Source organism: Papaver somniferum, chromosome 6 (genome assembly GCF_003573695.1).
Source record: "Papaver somniferum cultivar HN1 chromosome 6, ASM357369v1, whole genome shotgun sequence".
NCBI classification, from domain to species: domain Eukaryota; kingdom Viridiplantae; phylum Streptophyta; class Magnoliopsida; order Ranunculales; family Papaveraceae; genus Papaver; species Papaver somniferum.
The window spans coordinates 72,026,036-72,045,932 of record NC_039363.1 but is presented as its reverse complement, the minus strand read 5'-3'; the positions used below and the strand labels follow the sequence as shown (position 1 = coordinate 72,045,932).

At 38.2% G+C, this 19,897-nt stretch overlaps 1 protein-coding gene across 1 annotated transcript; it reads left to right on the top strand.

The window, feature by feature from the left end:
- The first annotated feature begins 7,010 nt into the window (after nucleotides 1–7,010).
- LOC113287961 (probable membrane metalloprotease ARASP2, chloroplastic) lies at nucleotides 7,011–9,783 on the top strand. Its single transcript, XM_026536857.1, has 2 exons — nucleotides 7,011–8,766; nucleotides 9,364–9,783. The coding sequence occupies exon 1, from the start codon at nucleotides 7,245–7,247 to the stop codon at nucleotides 8,595–8,597; it is 1,353 nt and encodes a 450-aa protein (XP_026392642.1). The 5' UTR covers nucleotides 7,011–7,244; the 3' UTR covers nucleotides 8,598–8,766; nucleotides 9,364–9,783.
- Nucleotides 9,784–19,897: the final 10,114 nt, after the last annotated feature.

The following is a 19,897-nucleotide window of genomic DNA, read 5'->3' as shown; positions in this document are numbered from 1 at the left end:
ATGTTCAGATCTATCACCAACAGTAGCTCCACCACCACCAAATCAGCCGTTATGTCCAGATTTGTCACCAACAACACCTCTATCTCATCCACGAACACCTCCTTCTCTTTTCTTTTACTTTTTTGTTCTGAATTATCGCCAACAGTAGCTTCACCACCACCAAACCAGTTGTTATGTCCAGATCCGCCACCAACAACACCTTCGTCTCCTCCATTAACACCATCATCACTATTTCAGCGTCCTTCTTCTATCATCTAAAGCCACCAATACCTTCAAATCCGCCACCAATAACACCTCCTCCTCCCCCTTTTATCCTCTACAATCAATACAGTACTTAAAGATCCGCCCTCATTCAATCCTCTACAACCACCAACACCACCTCCTTCTGATGTATCATCACCAGCAAATGATAATACATCTTCATCGTCGATATCAATATTGTGTTGGGGAAATGACAAATTTATGTTGAAACCAAAATTGGTTTCATCAAATTCTGATAGTTTTGGTTGGTGAAAACAGTAAGTTTATAATGAAACCAAATTTGGTTTCATCAGAAACTTGCCAATTTTCTATCATGAAACCAAATATTTTAATGATGGAAATTAAATTTATAATGAAACCAAATTTTGGTTTCACCTGATTTTTGCCTAGTTTATTCGGCCTGACTTGGAAGACGGCGTGTTTGGTTTCATCATTGAAGTTATGTTGGTGAAATTCATCGTATTTTTTTTCATTTTATTGAATATTGATCTCTATGAAACCAAATTTTTATGGTGAGACACAGGTGGATTGTTTTTTGTTGAAACTAGTTTTAGTTGAGGAGGTAATAGTAGTGGTGGTTGTGATGCTGGTGGTTGTGGCAGCGATTGGGGTGGTGCAATTGACGGTGGTGGTAGGTTTCATCTTATCGTCTTTCATCTTTTCTTCTTTCTTCCTTCTCCTTTCTTTTATGATGAAACCAAATTTTGGTTTCACCTGATTTTTTCCTAGTTTATTCGGCCTGACTTGGAAGTCGGCGTGTTTGGTTTCATCATTTTTTTTAGTTGAGGAGGTAAGATGAAACTAGTTTTATTTGAGGAGGTAACGGTAGTGGTGGTTGAGGTGATGGTGGTTGTGGTGATGGTGGTTGTGGCAGCGATGGTGGTGGTGCAGTTGAGGGTGGTGGTAGGTTTCATCTTATTGTGTTTCATTTTTTTTTCTTCCTTCTCCTTTCTTTTATGATGAAACCAAATTTTGGTGAAACCAATTTTGGTTTCATCAATTTTTCTGTTTGGTTTCATTATTTTTTTCTCATTTTGTTGAATATTGATCAATGAAACTCATTTTTTGTGGTGGTGCCGGCTGGTTGGTGGTGGTGGTGGCCGGCGATAATGGTGGTGTTGCTCGGTGGCAGTGGTGGTCGTCGACGGCGGTGGTCTGTGGTGGTCGTCGACGGCGGTGGTCTGTGGTGGTCGTCAGCGCAGTGGTGGTGGTGGTTGGCGGCGGTGGCGATGATGGTTGACGGCGGTGGCAGGCGATGGTGGTGGTGGTGGTGACGCAGTGGTGATGGTGGCGGCGCGGTAGTGGTGGTGGGTTGTTGTTGTTGGTAAAAATTAAAGGTGAGATTGATTTTTGTTTTTGTTGGGGTGATTTAAACTAGAAGGGTAATATAGACAGTTTATGCTAAATGGGGTTTTTGTGAACAATTTGTTTTGTTGGGGTTTTTGTGTATGGATAGTGACACCTTTGGGGTTATAACTCGCGGCCCGTTTGAACAATGGCTACATTTTACTCATCTTATACACCCAGGAATTCAAATCCAAGGGCTAATAGACCAAAAAACTGACTATTTATACAAACAAAAAAGTTTTTTCTGCTGTCATATAATCATACCTGCTTAGTAATTTACAATTCCAGTTTTACAATTAAGTTTTGCCATAAAAACATGAGGCTTATAGCTTGGAATTGTCAGGGTTTTGTTAACAAAAAAACTAGAGACCACCTTAAAGATCTTATTTCTAGGTATGATTCTGATATAGTCTTCATATCTGAAGCAAAAATAGGTGAAGATAAAATGCTAAGATTGATTAGGAAATATAAATACCCAAACTATAAATTGATCTCATCTAGAGGCTTAACTGGTGGTCTAATATTGTTATGGAAGGATGAATTGCATTTTAATATCATCAATTGGGATTCTTGGATTATAAATTGTTCTGTGCAGGATGACCCATCTAAACCAGTCCGGTTCTTGACTTGTATGTATGGTTCATCGTATCAAAATATCAAAGAAAAGCAATGGACATACATTAAAGATCTCAGTGCAACAATCCAACAACCATGGGTCATTATTGGTGATTTGAATCTGGTTTTTCCTAATGAAGCGAGAATCTATTCAAACAGTATGGGTAGACTTTCTTCTAATGGTTCTTCTTCAAATACGTCTACATCAAGGGATTCTCCTTACATCAGTTTAATTCAAGAAGCGCGCAGGGTTAGATGATATGAGTTATACTGGGAAATCTTTTACTTGGTCTTCTAATGTTCATGGTACTGGAGTTCGACGTTCAAGACTTGACAGAGCCCTTACAAATGCAGAGTGGATAATTCATTTTCCGGATGCTAAATTTATACATCTTCCTCAGCTGGGTTCAGACCACTATCCCATTATGCTTGATTCTTCTTATACTGATGGTGATAGAAAACGTAAATGGAAATATTTTCAATGTTACGAAAGGGATGAATCATTAAAATATGAAGTTAAACCAACTTGGAATCATCAGATAAATGGTTCTCATGCATTCAGATTGTCCAAGAGATTGGTCATCACTAGAAAGTACGTCTCAAAATGGAATATGGAGAAATTTGGAAATATCCAAAGTAATATTTTCCTCTTGCATCAGCAAATTGAAGCTATTCAACAAGGCAGTCAAGACAATGATGCAACATCTCAAGTGCAGCAGTTGGAGAACCAAATTGAGCATTGGCATCAAATACAAACGAATTTTGGGGGCAAAAAGCTAGAGATGAATACTATCTGGAGATGGATAAAAATACGAAGCATCATCATGCAAATGCCAATAAAAGAAGGTCAAGAAACAATATTACAGCCTAAAAGATGAAAATGGAGATTGGTGCACAACTAGAATGGAATTGGAGAATTTGCTTACAGGTTACTATGGCAACTTGCATACCACCACAAATCCAGAGAGAAATAATCAAATCTTATAGTGCATCCCTCAATCAATCTCAGCTGAAGATAATGTGGAGATCATGAGAATACCAGATGAGGTGGAGATTTTCAAATCTTTAAAAGGAATGAAATCGTGGAAAGTACCTGGGCCTGATGGTTTTCCACCAGGCTTTTTCAAAACTCATTGGAGTATCGTCGGCAAGGATGTTGTTGATATGGTGCAACAATTTTTCCGTACAGGTTTCTTACTCAGGAGTCTAAACTCTACTAATATGTCTTTAATCCCAAAGAAAAAAAATAAACAATTTCCATCAGATTTGAGACCATTTGCGTTATGAAATAGATCCTACAAGATAATCTCTAAGATCATGTCTACAAGAATGAAGAAGTTAATGTGCAATATTATCTCTCCACTCCAGGCAGCATACGTCCCGGGAAGACAAATTTCAGATAATATCCAACTGGCACAAGAGATAATTCATACCATGAAGAGTAAGAAAGAAGATATTAAGTTCTTGGCATTAAAATTGGATATGGCTAAAGCCTTTGATAGGATTTAATGGTCGAATCTAAATGATGTGATGATTCAAATGGGTTTTTCTCATGAGTGGTGTAATCTCATCATGCAATGCATCACTACTACAAGGATTTCAATACTTCTTAATGGTGCTCCTTCTGCTGCATATCAACTAACACGAGGCGTACGACAAGGTGACCCATTGTCACCTTATTTGTTCATAATTGCCATTGAAGCGTTTTCAAGGCAATTATATCATGCAGAATCTCAAAGTCCCATAGAAGGTATCAAAATTGCACCAAATGCTCCTCCTATTTCGCTTTTTTTTTTTTGCGGATGATTGCTTATTATTCTTGAAGGCTGACTTGCACAATGTGAATAATGTGCTTAAGGTCATTGAAGATTTTGGTAACGCCTCAGGGCAGATGGTAAACTTTACCAAATCTAGTGTGCATTACAGTGCACAAGTACCTCAAAGGTTTTGTAGAATTTTAACAAAAAGATTAAAAGTTCCAATGATGCTCTCAACTGAAAGATATCTAGGAATACCTCTTATTATTGTAAAAAAAGAAAAAAGAGTGCTTTTCTCATCTGTATGATAGAGTTAAGAACAGACTTTCTTCATGGGATGGTAAAACTATGTCCCAGTATGGTAAATCTTTGATGGTAAGAACTGTAACAAATACAATTTCTGCTTATTTAATGAGTTGCTTTCAGATTCCAGCTGATATTATTAACAAGATAGAAGCTGCACAGAGAGATTTTTTGTGGGGTTTTGAAGATAAGAGAGGCACATATGTTACTTCCTGGAAAATTTTGAGATTTCACAAAGATTGTGGCGGTCAAGGCTTTAGAGACCTAAAGATCTTAAACCAAACCTTATTGGTTAGAGCAGCATGGAGAATTTGCACAAACACATATGCACATTAGGGGAAAGCCATTCAGGAGAAATACCTCTCATGTACTAGCCTTCTTCATGCAACTGTTAAAACAAACTGTTCATGGGCATGGAATGGTATTCAGAAGCAGATTGGTTTTATCAAACAGAATAGCCAATGGAGACTAGGGAAAGGTGACAAGATAAAAATCTGGCTTGATGTTTGGGTTTTAGGTTTGGATGATCCACCAATTCCAAGAGAAGGAGTTGCATATAATGAGTCTTATGTTTGGGTTCAAGATCTGATGCTTCAAGATAGAAAAAACTGGAATTGCGATCTGATAAAATATCTCTTTGATGAGCAAACTGCTGAGCTAATAATGGGTATGGGAATTCCTACTTCTGCTGAAGATAAGTTGGTTTGGAAACTCACTAAAAACGAAGTTTTTACGCTGAAATCAGCTTTATAAAAAGCTATATGAAACCAGCTTAGGAGCTATACAGATGTCTCCAATAATACAACATACTGGTATTTGCTGAAAGGCTTTTTAGAAGATACAAACTTGGACGAGAATAAAACACGTTTTTTGGAAGTGTTTTATTGATATCTTGCCAACAAAAGAAATATTATCAAGGGCGTGTCATTACATCAATCGAAAATGTCCCCCCTGCAATCAATATGATGAATGTGCAATGCATGTCTTATTCTCTTGCCCTTTCTCAAGGACAGTATGGATGCTTATTCCTGGAGGCTCCTCAGTTCTTTCTGGTGTGCATAATACTGTCGCAGAAGTATTTGAAAGATGGATGAAGAAGGATCAGCAGCAGAACTTACCTAGTGACTGGTTGAATACAACAATGGTGGTTTCTTGAACTATATGGAATACAAGACATGATGTGCACTTCCAAAATCCGAAGATTGAGCCGCAAGCAGTTGCCAAGAAGGCTTTGAGCTTTTCTAAGTATTTTGAAAATCTTTACAGTCGACAACAACATCATAATTTGATAGATCAGCCTTCTTTCCGTATAGAACACTTATGGAAACCACCGGCTTTTTCCTTTATTAAAATTAATTGTGATGCCTCTCAATGTAGTACGCCTCGGCTGAGTCAACCGAGTTACTCGCGAGTAACCCGGGTATCGGTCTTTGGACGATACGATCCTCAAAAACTCGGCCGAGCAGGGTATTCTATATTTACTCGCCGAGTTAGTCGTGACTCGGACCGACTCAGTCTTACCGAGTCACGAGTAACTCGGCAGACTAAGATCAAAATAGTTCCCAAACCACTTTATAAGACCCTAAAAACTTAAACCAACAACGGAGGCACAAGGAATAACCAGCTCTATAAGTTTTTACCTCTTTTTGAACTATTTTTTCACCATTTTTATTCTTCTTCTTACTCTTCCACATCACAAACAGTTCACATATCTAGAAACTATATGCACAGGTATGACTCACCGATTTACCCGGCCGGGATCGACCGAGTTTGGGAAATACTCGGGGATCGGTCCCCAGCCGAGCCAGGGACGAGCCCCGAGGCGTACAACATTGATGACTCTTATGATCTAAACAGTGGACTAACATGAATTGCTCTTATTCTTCGTGATGATGCAGGAAATTGGAGAGGCCGTCTCTCAAAATGTTATGCAGGAATAATAAGTTCTGAACAAGCATAATGTCTAGCTTTCTTGGATGTTATTAGCTGGTGTGGAGAACTACAGCTCTCTCAAGTAATTGTAGAGACTGATCTAAGAGGAATTGAAAACTACATCAACAATGCTGCTCCAGTTATATCTTGGGAGAGTGAAACTATTCTGCTTGATGCGATGGATAAACTGAAATCTTTTTTATAGATGAACTTGTTCTTTTGTTCACAGGAAATGTAATAAAACAGCTGATAAACTTACTAAATATAGCAGGCAACATAGAATCTCCAGGGTTTGGTTAGATAGTCCCCCTGAGTTTATTGAGTCTTATTCATCGTCAGACATTTCTTCCATTACAAGTTAATAAAATTCCATCCTTTGCATAAAAAAAAAGAGTTTGCAGTTTGCCATTATGCAGGAACTATGACAAATGTATTTATACTTTTATTATCATTGATGCATTTTTTTTTGATAGGTTAAAGTCGGAGCCAGGTCCCTATCCAAATCCAACCAGCTGGACTAGTCCCACTGCTAGACCCAATCCCGTCAAATCTCTCTATACAACTAATTAAATACAAACCTCTACGATGGGGATCGAACCCCTGACTTCCTGCTTACTGGAGTTGATGGGATACCACGGAGCTATGCTCTTGGACCCAAAAAAAAAAAAAAAAAAACCCAATTGATGCATAATTAGTGGTATTTTTTATGGTCAACAAACAAAAATAGTAGTGTTTTTCAGGCGAACCAAAATATCAGAAGTTTAGATAGTTTGGGAAGAAAAGATAAGTCAAAAACCAGAGGAAGGTGTGGATTCTGTGGAACTACTGTCACGTTCGATTTCACGGCCCTACACAGACTCCGACTTCTAATCCACAGACCCAAAATTAAAACAACCACCAAAAAAATCTGAAATTATCCAAAAGAAATTTAATCGCCCGCCCAATTGCATTCATTTCCATCCATCTCTTCGTTTTCTTAGCTCTCTTCGAAAACCTTTCTTTCCTAGATCCCAATTACTTAAAAGAACCATGATAATCAACTTATCTGCTACGCCTCCAACTTCCTCATCAACTTCTGTGATCTCTTCATCTTCTCTAATCAAACTACTAAATTCAAGATCACCCAAAACCCACTTATCCAAATCTTCTCTTTCTTTCTCTACCTCATTTCTCCGTACCAGTAACAACAATCAGTTTTTCCACCAAAAGAGAAAAAACCCACATCGAAAAAGTGATTCTTTTCAATCCTATGCAATTCCTGGATTGGAGTTTGGCGCTTTAGAGAGTGCCAAATCGGTTTTAGAAGCATCGGGAGTACTTGCAGCTATTATAATTGTTCATGAAAGTGGTCATTTTCTTGCCGCTACACTTCAAGGAATTCATGTAAGTAAATTTGCAGTTGGTTTTGGTCCAGTTTTAGCTAAATTCAATGCAGCTAATGTAGAATACTCAATTAGAGCTTTTCCTCTTGGTGGGTTTGTTGGGTTTCCTGATAATGATCCAAACAGTGATATTCCTGTTGATGATAAGAATTTACTTAAGAATAGACCCATTTTTGATAGGGTAGTTGTAATTTCAGCGGGCGTCATTGCAAATATAATCTTTGCATATACAATTATCTTTGTGCAAGTTTTATCTGTTGGATTACCAGTTCAAGAGGCGTTTCCTGGAGTACTTGTACCCGATGTGCGACCATTGTCTGCAGCTGCCCGGGATGGGTTGCTTGCTGGTGATGTGATTCATACGGTTAATGGGTTTGAATTGCCGAAAACTGGGTCTACTTCTGTTTCGCGTCTTGTTGAGGTAATTAAGAACAATCCAGGAAAGAATGTGTCTCTTCGGGTTGCTAGAGGAGACCAGGAAGTTGAAATTGGTATTACTCCAGATGAGAGTGTTGATGGAACAGGAAGAATTGGTGTTCAGTTATCCCCAAACGTTAAGATTTCAAAGGTTAAACCAAAAAATATTGCAGAGGCTTTTAATTTTTCTAGTCACGAATTTATGGGTCTCTCGGCGAATGTTGTGGATGGCTTGAAACAGACTTTTTTTAATTTTTCTCAGACGGCAAGTAAGGTTTCAGGTCCCATTGCTATTATTGCAGTTGGAGCTGAGGTTGCGAGATCGAATTCCGATGGGCTTTTTCAGTTTGCGGCTATTCTTAATATTAACTTAGCCGTGTTAAATATACTCCCTTTGCCAGCTCTAGATGGGGGTTCTTTGGCTTTACTACTCATAGAAGCAGCTAGAGGTGGAAAAAAGATCCCTCAAGAAGTAGAACAAGGCATTCAGGGTTCAGGAATTATGCTAGTTCTTCTTCTTGGCCTTGTACTGATTGTTAGAGACACACTTAACCTTGATTTCATTAAAGAATTGTTCTTATGAGTTGATGAGTTCAGTGAAGTTGATTGCAAGAGGGTCCTGAAAAAAGGAATGTGAAAGAAGGATGGCGTGATTTTGCATTAGGCTGGCTGCCGTGTTCTGTAAAGCAGAAGGTCGAATTCAGTTTCTATACTCACTTGATATTTATGTTGCTTCCTCTTTGAGTGACTAGGTACGGGTTCTCCACTCATTTCATCTGCTATTTCGCCATTCACATGTAAATCATACTGTTTACGATACAGAAGATACAATAAGGGGTGTGACTCTTAATAGAAATTTTGACCCTGAATCATGTAAGTTGATATATTTAAAGAATTTGCGTTCTATTATCATCTCCGGTAAGTAAGGAGTCAGGAGAATTTTAAGAATAGCCTCTGCGTTCGGGTATTTAGTTTACCGTTTTGGTGCTATGCTTTAGAATATTTTCATCTATTTGGTCTTGTTCTTGCTTGACTAATTGGGAAAGGATTTCTGCTGGTTAACTTCGACTATTAAAGTAGTGGCATAATGTTACTTGTCACCTAGATTAGTTTTGATTTATGGTACAGAAACACTTTGTTTTCTGTTTTGTTGTTTCTCAGTCCATTCGTGCTTGCATCTAGTTTTTATGTCTTATCGATTTGGTACTGTGGACTGCAGTTGTCCAAATGATTTTCCATATGTTATCGGTTTAACTCCAAGTCCTTAAAGTCTGAGTTCTGATATTCTCGTTGTGATTTCAATGGCAAAAATGAAACTCATTCTTCTGGGATATGTATGCTTCATGCAGGTCATGGAATTAGTTAAGTGCTTCTTATAGCAGTGTGGATTAGGTATTCCAAATTCCACTTTACTTGTAAGCATACAATAGTTCGAGCCAACATCAAGCAAGATACAGACAGTTACTAGTTCGGTATTGCAGGCGTTTTGGTTATTGCGCTTGCCAGTATTGTCTGGTTGGAAATTAAATTACGTTCGAGAGGGAATGTGAACCTCAAAAACTATGAGGCATAAACGATGCTGTATTGTCTTCAATTAAGACATGTTATCGTGATTAACAGCAGCAGTAGTTTGTAGTCTGTAGGTTAGAAGCCATACTAGCTTATTGTTTCATCTTGCTAGGTTTATTTGAGAAGTTAGAAAGGTTTTGCAAACATAATTTGGCAATTGATTTTTCAACTTCGCTAATAGGAAGTACCAGTTTACCGGAGAGGTTATTGATTCCCATATAAGATAACAGTTTCTTATTTGTTTTATATGTGATTTGGTATCCTATTAGCAGCAAAGAAAGATTGATCATGATTAACATTCTACCTGTACCTGATTTTCCATGTCTAAATTTAAGTAGTTGACCTACCAGGAACTCAAGTTGAGCACAATATTATAGACCAGCATTCATTTTGATATGAAAACTGGTGAGACCTAATGGTAAAGGTACCCTCCACCTAGTGTGGCGTCCTGACTCCTGAGGATCAAACGTGCATTGATATTATTGTAATTTTGGATGTAGACCAACCAAATCTAACTATCTTCCATGTTAGTATTACGGGGGAGAGAACATGAGAAACTTTTAAACACATTTTCAATGTTTTATTTTTCCATTTAGGGAAGCCAGGCGTTTGCAGGGCTATCGCCTTCCAACCATAAAGAAACTTTTTAACTACTCGTATTAATAAATCTATCTTTATCTTTCCGTAAAAGAATATGTTGGTTGGTGTTTGAACGGTGGTTGTGTTCTTCAGTAATTACAGAAGGCTACAAATTTAAGTACTGCTTATGGGACCACTTAAGTTGACTTTAGCGTCGTTTGGTTTGTTTACTTATCATCATGTAGAGATCGATTATAACCAAATTGTATATTGAAATGTACTCAGTAGTGTGCAAATTGAACACGTACTATAAAAGATGCGGAGCTGCTTGATTCCCATTTTCTTCCTCCACCTTTTCTCCCGCTTATGTGTCGAACAGAGCCACTTCCTACCATGATTTACAGGCAACATGGAGACAGACAAATGATGCTTGTAAAACAGACAAGCAAGAGTTCAACAACCCCACTCGCAAAGAAGTCTAGTTGAATGCAGCTACGCATGTACCATGGTCACAATACAAGAGGAACATCAAAACAGGTAGATGAGATGCTAGAACTTGGCGGTCAAAGGCTTATTAATTATTAAATAAAGCAGCTTAATGGTTATATCACTACTTAAACAGAACAGTACCGACTGTTTGGGAAGTCCTCATGTTCCTTTCTAACCTATCCCAACTTGTTTGGGACTAAGGGTATCCCAATAGTGGGTGTTAAAATTCTAGGTGGACCTTTTTTTTTTCTCCTTTTCTTTTTCTTTTCTAAAAGTTAATATATTAAATAAGCAAAACAGAAATTACAGGAGGTTATTTACCCTAACTCAAAATAATCCCTAACTCATAAATCAAATCAATTTTTGCCTACAAACGAATTATTAATTAATCAAAATAATCACTAATTCATAATCAAATCAAATCAAAATAATCAATTTTTGCATACAATTTTAGTATCCCCAATGTTTGTGCCAAAATCGAAAAAATGGGAAGAGAAGAAAAAAAAATCTCACTTAGTTTATTTGATACAGGCGTCGATGAATCATCCATGTAGAAAAAGAAAAAAAAAATCAATCGATTCCATATAGCTCAGCGGTACAGCTTCGTGCATGATAACGTTTTTGAGTGATAATTAGGGGAAAGTAAAAGGCGGAGAGGAGTTTTCATTGATCAGAATCATAGGGTTACATGGAATATTATCCTTATATACATGTGAAAGGGAAAACCAATAGACTTACGTTTTGAACCGCACATCCATGGGCATGGGCCCTTCAACAATCCCCCTTGTGCGGTTTAATAATGGAACTCCAGATGTAGTGCCACATATAGGCTTTGAATGTAGTTATTCAAATGTCGTTCTCTCCATGATGACTTGTTCCCAAATCAATTGCCTAATCAAAACTTTGACAAGGAAAAACCCAGTGGGATAAAACCTTGGTACAACTCTTCACATGTAGTACTTCACATGTTGTCTCGTACTTTACATGTAGTTCATCACATGCAATACGATCTTCAAAGATCGACGAGTCTAAGTTAACTGCCTCGTTAAAACTTCGTCGGGAAAACCCAGAGGGACAAAACATGAACTAAAGGAAAAGAGTACAATATTAAGCAAACTTAGAGCGTAGTTGGACTCGAATATGTTGCCTCATTAAAACCTTGACAAGGAAACCCATTGGGACAAAACCTTGACGAAGGGGAAGAGTACAACGTGACAGATGCAAGTAAAGGTGATCTGTTGCAGATGATCATTTTGCTTCGTTGAAGTTGATTAGTTGTTTCACAACTTCTAAGGCAGAAAATCTTTGTGCATGGGAAAGACAATAGCCTTGGTTGGGAAGTTAATTCCCGGTGTTTGTTGTTGTCTCATTAAAAATCTTGCCGAGAAACAAAACCCTGTGGGAAAAAGTAACCTCGGTGAAGGAAAAGAGTTCAACACATCATTAGATGCTCCCCCTGATGTCATAAAATTTTCATTAGTCTAATGCAGTCAAAAGGAGTTTATCACACATTACTTTGGTGACTTGAATGTTTTACAAGACCATGTTGTTGATTCTGGAAGTTACGTTACTTGACAGACTACCACGTTTTATTTCTTTGATCCAGATATTTTCAGTAATATCAACGCGATCTTTATGTCTTCAACGTTCAACATACTTGATGTTGTTAGTGTTGTCTCGCTAAAAATCTTGTCGAGTAACAAAACCCTTTGGGAAAAACTATTCTCGGTCGAAGAGAAAAAGAATACAACACAGCTTCAATTTCGAAATAAAATATGTCGACATCATATCTTTGGATCCTCCCCCTGATGTCGGCATCTCCCTATGATTACTTTCAGAGTTGTTCCAGACAGTTCCTTCAGTCATGTACTTTCCGAAACTAAATATCGGTAATGACCTAGAAAATAGTCTACCATATCTCCCCTTGATTACTTTCGTTGGAGAAGAGATTATTGTTCCTTCATAATCAACAACTTTTGCGTTGCACTTTCATTAGCATTCCTTTTAATGTCTTTGCAGGAATGAAACAAATTTATGTCAATGGTTACTTTTAAGTACATAATTACATTCACTATACCATTCCAATGACGTTGCGTTGGCGCTGAGCTATATCTAGCTAACAAGTTCATTGTGTAATACCCCGATATTCGGCAGTGGTTGGCCGAATAGAATATAAGTAATGATTTGTCCTTTCCTAACACCTAGGCATTTTCAGCACAATTGGCTCCAGAGTTGGCAGAAAACTATGCAGTTAAGCATGCTTGGGCAGGAGCAATCCAGGGATGGGTGACCTCTCGAGAAGTTGCTGTCGGATTACTGCAGCAGTGCCCGTTGAAAACTCCACACTGCCGGATAACTGCAGTGGCTAAGTTGGGACAGTATTGGTGGAGGGACGGGTCATTACAAATGGTATCAGAGACGACGAGGTTCACCTGCCGAGGGTGGGAAGTTACGCTAGACGGGGTTGGTCCAGGTGCTTCTCATGAGGGGAAGGGAACGTCGGAAATCTGGGCTTGAAAATATATTCAGGAGCCGAGGACGGCTCCAATTTAAGGTGGTGGTATTGTAATACCCCGATATTCAGCAGTGGTTGGCCGAATAGAATATAAGTAATGATTTGTCCTTTCCTAACACCGAGGCCTTTTCAGCACAATTGGCTCCAGAGTTGGCAGAAAACTCTGCAGTTAAGCGTGCTCGGGCGGGATCAATCCAGGGATGGGTGACCTCCTGGGAAGTTGCTGTCGGATTACCGCAGCAGTGCCCGTTGAAAACCCCACACTGCCGGATAACCGCAGTGGCTAAGTGGGGACAATATCGGTGGAGGGACGGGTCATTACAAATGGGATGTAATATTTGGTCGAGTACATTATGCTAAGTACAATAATGCGTCTATTATACTTAGATAAGGAAAGTTCATCTCCTGAACCAACTTCGTCATCTTCCTTTATACGAATTGGTCATTTATGTACATTCGAAACTCGACTAATCATGGGAGTGCTAGCAGCATGCACATCCTTGTTAAATTGCCTGACAATGGACATATGCAAACTAGTGGAATAATATACCACAAGCTCGGTCTTCTAGTTTAGAACATAGATAAGATCGAGATTTCCCAGGATTTTCATCTCAAATTCAGATTTTAAATAGCTTGTAAGATCTCTTATTCCATTAAGAGTACTTATCATGTCCATACTGTCGACATAGATAGCTATAATTCTGAATCAAGAACTTATTTAATACGCATGGCACGAAACTTTACTTGTTTATCCCTTCCTAATCAAATAGTCACTTAGACGGGTATACGACATCCGCCTGATTGTTTAAATCAAAAAGTGAGTGTTCCCGTTTAACTGTAAACACACTCCGTGTTTAGAGTCATTAGACTGGGGAAGCAAAAGTCCATCATACACTTTTGCAAATATCTTTGAGCCTAAATCTCCAGAGATATAACCACATCTACTATGTTTCAAGTTCTTTTGAAACTACCAAACAGACTAATTAACTTAACATTATGATGTTCAAAAGAGTAAGCGATCCAGTGGTTTGTGAGAAACCTCGCACCACAAGGTGATTCTTTATACTTTAAGACCTCATTCTTCTCACTACACTTTGTGACAAATAACCACATATGTCCCACAGGCTTTACACTAGGTTAGTTAGCACTACCACACCAAATACCCATATATTTATCAAAGAGCTAAGTTCTTCCTGGATTGCGTAGGCCAAATATGCTATTTATTTGAAATTAATCAAAATAAAGCATGGTTCGATCTCTTTGTGCTCTACTTCTGGAGCAACTATTTATGGATTATATCATCATTGTGCACGCATGATTCTTTCATTGACTCAGATGCATTCTCATAATCCGTCAGGATTTCATTGTTCTCAAGAATCATTTAAAACTTCGGAGCATCCTCCAGTTTGATTCATGTACATATTCAGAGACAATCTTATGAGATGATTTCTGATGATATAAATAAGTTGTGCCTTACTCACCTACTTCCCTTCTAGGTGAGGATTGATTGAACCAAGTGGTCTTTCCAACTTCATTTATGGAGCCACGGCCTCAACCACACTTCCATTGAGTGTAGTTTCAACACCTTAGTCTATGGTGTATATCCCGTATTGAGGATTTGTAACTTTGCAGGTAGGTTTGCAGCTGGGATGTGTGATCTCATTACTTTAGCAACATCAGTGTACATTTTGAAAATCGAATATTTTTTTATCACTTCACATTTACATTTTTGGAGTACAAGAATCAATATGAGACACAGTGGAAACACACCACGACAATTCACGTCGTTCCCTTAGAAAATACATTTTCTTATCTCCCCCTAACGACGGGAAGACTGTCTCATTAAAGTGATAACCCTCAAATCTAGTGGCAAGAGATCTCCTGCCAAAGGTTTTAAAATACAGATAATTTTTGAGAGTAAATATCCAACAAAATTACTTAATCATTTTCGTGACCCATCATAGTACGATGTGGAATCGTAATGGCACATATATAGTGCAACCAAAAAATGCGTAAGAACACAAATGTCATGCTTAAATTCAGTTACCAACTGGTAAGCAGAAAAGGTTGACTAATATTGGGTTCTAAAACGAATTAAGTAAAGATGCGCGTAATATTGCATATCCCCAAAGCAATAAAAGGTAGGTTGGTACGCATAACCTATTCCTTAGACACCATCTGGAACCTTTGATGGTAGCCTCCGCGAGACCATTGGGTATAAGATGCTCTATATTGATCCTATTAAACATGCAATATTCATCAAGTCCTTTTGATGTAAATTCTCTAACATTAACAAGGGTGGCGAGCCTTTGCACTTTGCATTGTGTAATATGTACTAGGAGTTTTACAAAAATTAAACGCATCGTTTGTTGTGAGCAATAACTGATTAAATGCGTCGAATCATCCACCAGAGCCATAAATCACTTGAATGGTCCGCATTCTGCATGGATATATGTTCAATAACAACACTGTATTTCTTTGGAGAATCAGTTATTTACCATTTACATCTAAGTAAAATATGATGGTCTCAATCATGTTTTACTAAAGAAAGACTTTGTAAGATGAGTGACGTGCATTCTTACTCTAAAGTATAATGGAGAGAGGAAGTGCAAATCTATTAACTTTAGAAATCACTGATTGTGATAGATGTTGTAACTTCGCATTCTATTAGTTCATTGTCTTGTACACTCAAATGAAGTCATGCCCGTGTCAGCACTTCAAAACGGAACATCGTGTCACAACCAATGTGCCTTATGGTTATGTCAAAGTATTTATGAATCAATCCCAATCATTTCATTGTTGGGGTTAATATGGATTTAGTAATTTAAATCCAGTGATTTAGAATTCACTAGATTGACACATTAATTTTTTAAGAATATGCTTCCTTCCACATTCATTAGAGATAATTTATAGATGCAATCAAATACATTCTCACTATAAGTTTTCAAAAAGTTAGGCAATAGTTCACGCATGAACACCCTTTGCACTTAACAAGATGTGATTAGCCCTTAATACATAGAGAGCTTAAATATTGAGTCTTGAGAGATTTAATAAGTTGTGTGGCCTTATTACGTAACAAAATTCGTATTCAACTCAATTACTTTAGAGTGATATATGTTACGTTTCATCCAGATATATCTCAAGTGCTTTAGAGAATTTATGTCTCGTGGAAATGATGTACTTTTCATTCCATAGGCGCAGACATCTGATCTAGTTCAATTAAATAGTCAATTGGCCAGGCAAAGTTTTTCATGTCATTAACGTTGATATCTAAAGTATGATCTTCTCATGAGAATTGGTTGCTACTGTGATACCCGCATCGCATCGCTTGTACCAATACCATTAATATGATACATTACCGAGTCTTTGCTAAGAGCTAGAATTACATCTTAGCTTTATCCCATGTTCAGTTGATACCCGTGCATTGGTGTCATTACTACCGGGGGAAAAATACATCTTTGTTTCATAATATATATGTTCCTTTTCACATGCTTTATATGAGTCGGTACGTCTAGCCTCATTACTTCGGGGTTCTTTCCATTTTCAATTTTGCTACATTTAGCTTAATTTGAGAAATTTCTTTATCTCAACAGGCCAATAGAATCTCACTACACATGTCAACCACTTACTTTAGGTTGAATAGATTACTAAAAATAATTCTTTTGTTGTTATACTTCAGTATATACTGGTTCATTAGTATCATGGATGAAGTAGAGGAATGGTATTTTCTGACTCATATCGCCTTTTGTGAGTTCTACCAAAAAAATTAGAATAAATGAGATTTTATTTGCAATGTATCTTTTTAGTAAGTGGATTACATCCCACGAAACATTCAAATTTGGGAAAAAATATCAAGTACGCAATAATGGTGCTCAAGTACTTCTAAACCCCCAATAGATACATTAGAATCGATTTGGTACAACCAATTGAATAAAAGACACCATTCAACTATAGCCAATATCATATTCAAGAGAATAAAATAACACTAAGACCAAAACTCTCAATGATCAACAATCATAATTTAAGTTGACCTTTTATATGATATGGACTTATCTTAAGACAAAAAAAAATAGAACTAAACAAGTTCTAATAACAAATAAATAAGTCCACTAAGTATTCGTTTTTATTACATACCTCAAGCTTTGGTTCCACCTTTATATAAACAGTACCGGAACAAAATTGGCCACGCACAGCCCAACAAAAAGATAACAGCCACGGCTAGAACGGAACGGACTAATATGGAGAACTGGACTGAACCGGTTGGAACAGACCGAGTTGGTTCGGCTGGAACAAACCGGTTTGGACTGGACCGGGTGGATTGGACCGGTTTGGTTTGGACCAGTTGGATTGGGTCGGTTTGGCATGAACCTGTTCGGGTTGGACCGGAGATTTTTCTTCCACAGACTTTCTTTCTCCTCGGGAAGTGATGAGTGCCAAATATTGTATATATCTATCCCTTTTTGTTGGCATTTAACTCATCTTTTATGCATTAACTCTACATTTTATCCCATATTCTGTATTTTCATTGTTTTCGAGAATAAATATTTTTATTAATTAATTTTGCATTTTTAGGTAATAAATAAAGTCTGGATGACTTGCGGAGCAAAAAGAGCAGAAAAGTAGTGAAAAGCTGGGAGAAATCACGCAAGGAAGCCGCAAAGAATGGTGCGCACAACCTCATTTTCTATAACCAAAAACGCCTCCGTTCTCAGCCATCAGATCAGTTCTCAGAAGCATCCGATGGTCGCTCCTTCATAGAGCATCAAAATCTGAAGTCTCTGCCATGCACCACAGCGCTGAAATTCCAAGCCTTCAGATTAGATGGTAGTTGAATCCAACGGTTGCTCCCTTGCTGTTCATCGAAGTTTGATATCTCCGACTTACACTACAGTACCTAACTCCATCAAGTACCGTTCGTTTCGTTGTATCCCTTCATCCGACGGTCGCTCCTCGCTTGCCTCCGCATCACCGTCCGATCTACTACCAGCTCCACATCTCACGGCTTAGTCTCGCTGAACATCGAACCTTGATATCCCGCCTAACACCCTAGCAACCGAATCATTTAACCTCAACCAAACATCCCCTCCTTCCTCTCCATCGACCTCATTTTCTCTTCCACCCCCTCACCTCTGCAGAGACACCATGTCCTGCCACCACCAAACACCATGTCCTGCCACCACCAAACACCATAGCCACCCTACATCAAAGACATCGAAACCCATCCATCCTATTAGCCTATTTCGCTAGTTTCACAAACCCTCTCAAATTTAGGGTTTTGAAATTAGGGAAATAGAGTTATAGGCATGACAGAGATGGAAGAAGTAGCAATAGAAGCATGGGAAGAGCAGGAGGAACAAGAAGAGAGCATGGGTCGTCGACGTGGGTGAAGAATTTTAGGTAAACCCTAACCCTAGTTTTCTCGGTTTTGGGAATTAGGGTTCGTCATTCCTTTTTTTGTATAAATAGAAGAGATGGGTATGGTGTAGAAGGTGTTCTTGGGCTAGCCGAGATTCCCCCAAAATTGGGTTAGTTTAGGTTTAATTTCAGTTCTTAAATTTCAATTAGATTTCAATTTAGGGTTTCAATTTTAATTTCAAGTTCTGTTAAATTCTGTCACTTTTTATTGCAATTTGTGTTTTAATTTTAAGTTCCTGTTAATGTGCTTGTTTTAATTTCATGTTTTAATTTCCTGTTTTCATATCCTGTTTGTCTCCTGTTAAATGTGCTCCTGTTAAAATTGTTGCTCCTGTTTAATCATGTGTTCTGTTAATGTGTGTTGTTACTGTTAGATGTTGTTTACATGTGTCCTGTTTAATGTTAATGCATGTTTAGTTCCATGTAATGTTAATATACCTGTTTTGTGATACATGTGAAGTGATAGAATGCTAGGCTAGAAACCTTTGAAGCACTGAATTGATTGAGTAATGGAAGAAATCAGTGCTCATAGCAAGCTGATTATCTTGCCATTCCATTTGTATGCTTAGGATGCATTGTGTTGATTGAGCATTGGGAGAAATTAGTGCTCTTAGCAAGCTAATTCTCTTCCCATTCTATTTGTATGCCTGTATTCTTCCCTTGGCCTTGCATTGTCACCATGTTAGCTTCACCATCTCCCTTGCCCTTGGCTTAGGCCTTGGTTCATTTGCATTGTTCTCTGCTTGTTTAGTCATTGTCTTGTAAATTTTCTCCATTGTCTTTCCTGTTAACTGCCTTTGTTCTTCATTGCCTTGTGTTGCCCTTTGTTGCTTTTGTTTGCTATTTTCTCCTGCTGTGCATTTTCTTCCTTGCTTGTGCTACTGCTGCTGTTGCTTCCCTTGCTGTTGCTGCAGCTGCTGTTGCTGCAGCTGCCTTTTCTTTCCCCTGCTGCTGCTGGTGCCTTCTCTGTGTTGCTTCTGCTGTTGTTGCTGCCAAGCCTGCTGCCAAGCAAAAGCCCATCAGTCCACTGAACTTAACCAAGGCCCAGTTCACAGTTACCAAGCCCAGGTTTGAACCAAAAGTTGAAGCCCAGTTCATTAAGGCTCAAAGCCCAATTCAATCAACTGTGGGCTTAACCCAAAAGCCTAACTCAAAAGACTAAGGCCAGTTCATTCTTAGGAATAAGGCCAAAGCCAACTTCAATCACAAGCCCATTTACACTTCAAAGACCAACTGAGCCCAAGCTCAGTTCATTTCATTGTTAAAAACAAACCCATTAAGCCCAACAGTTCCAAAGGGTATTCAAAGCCCATTAG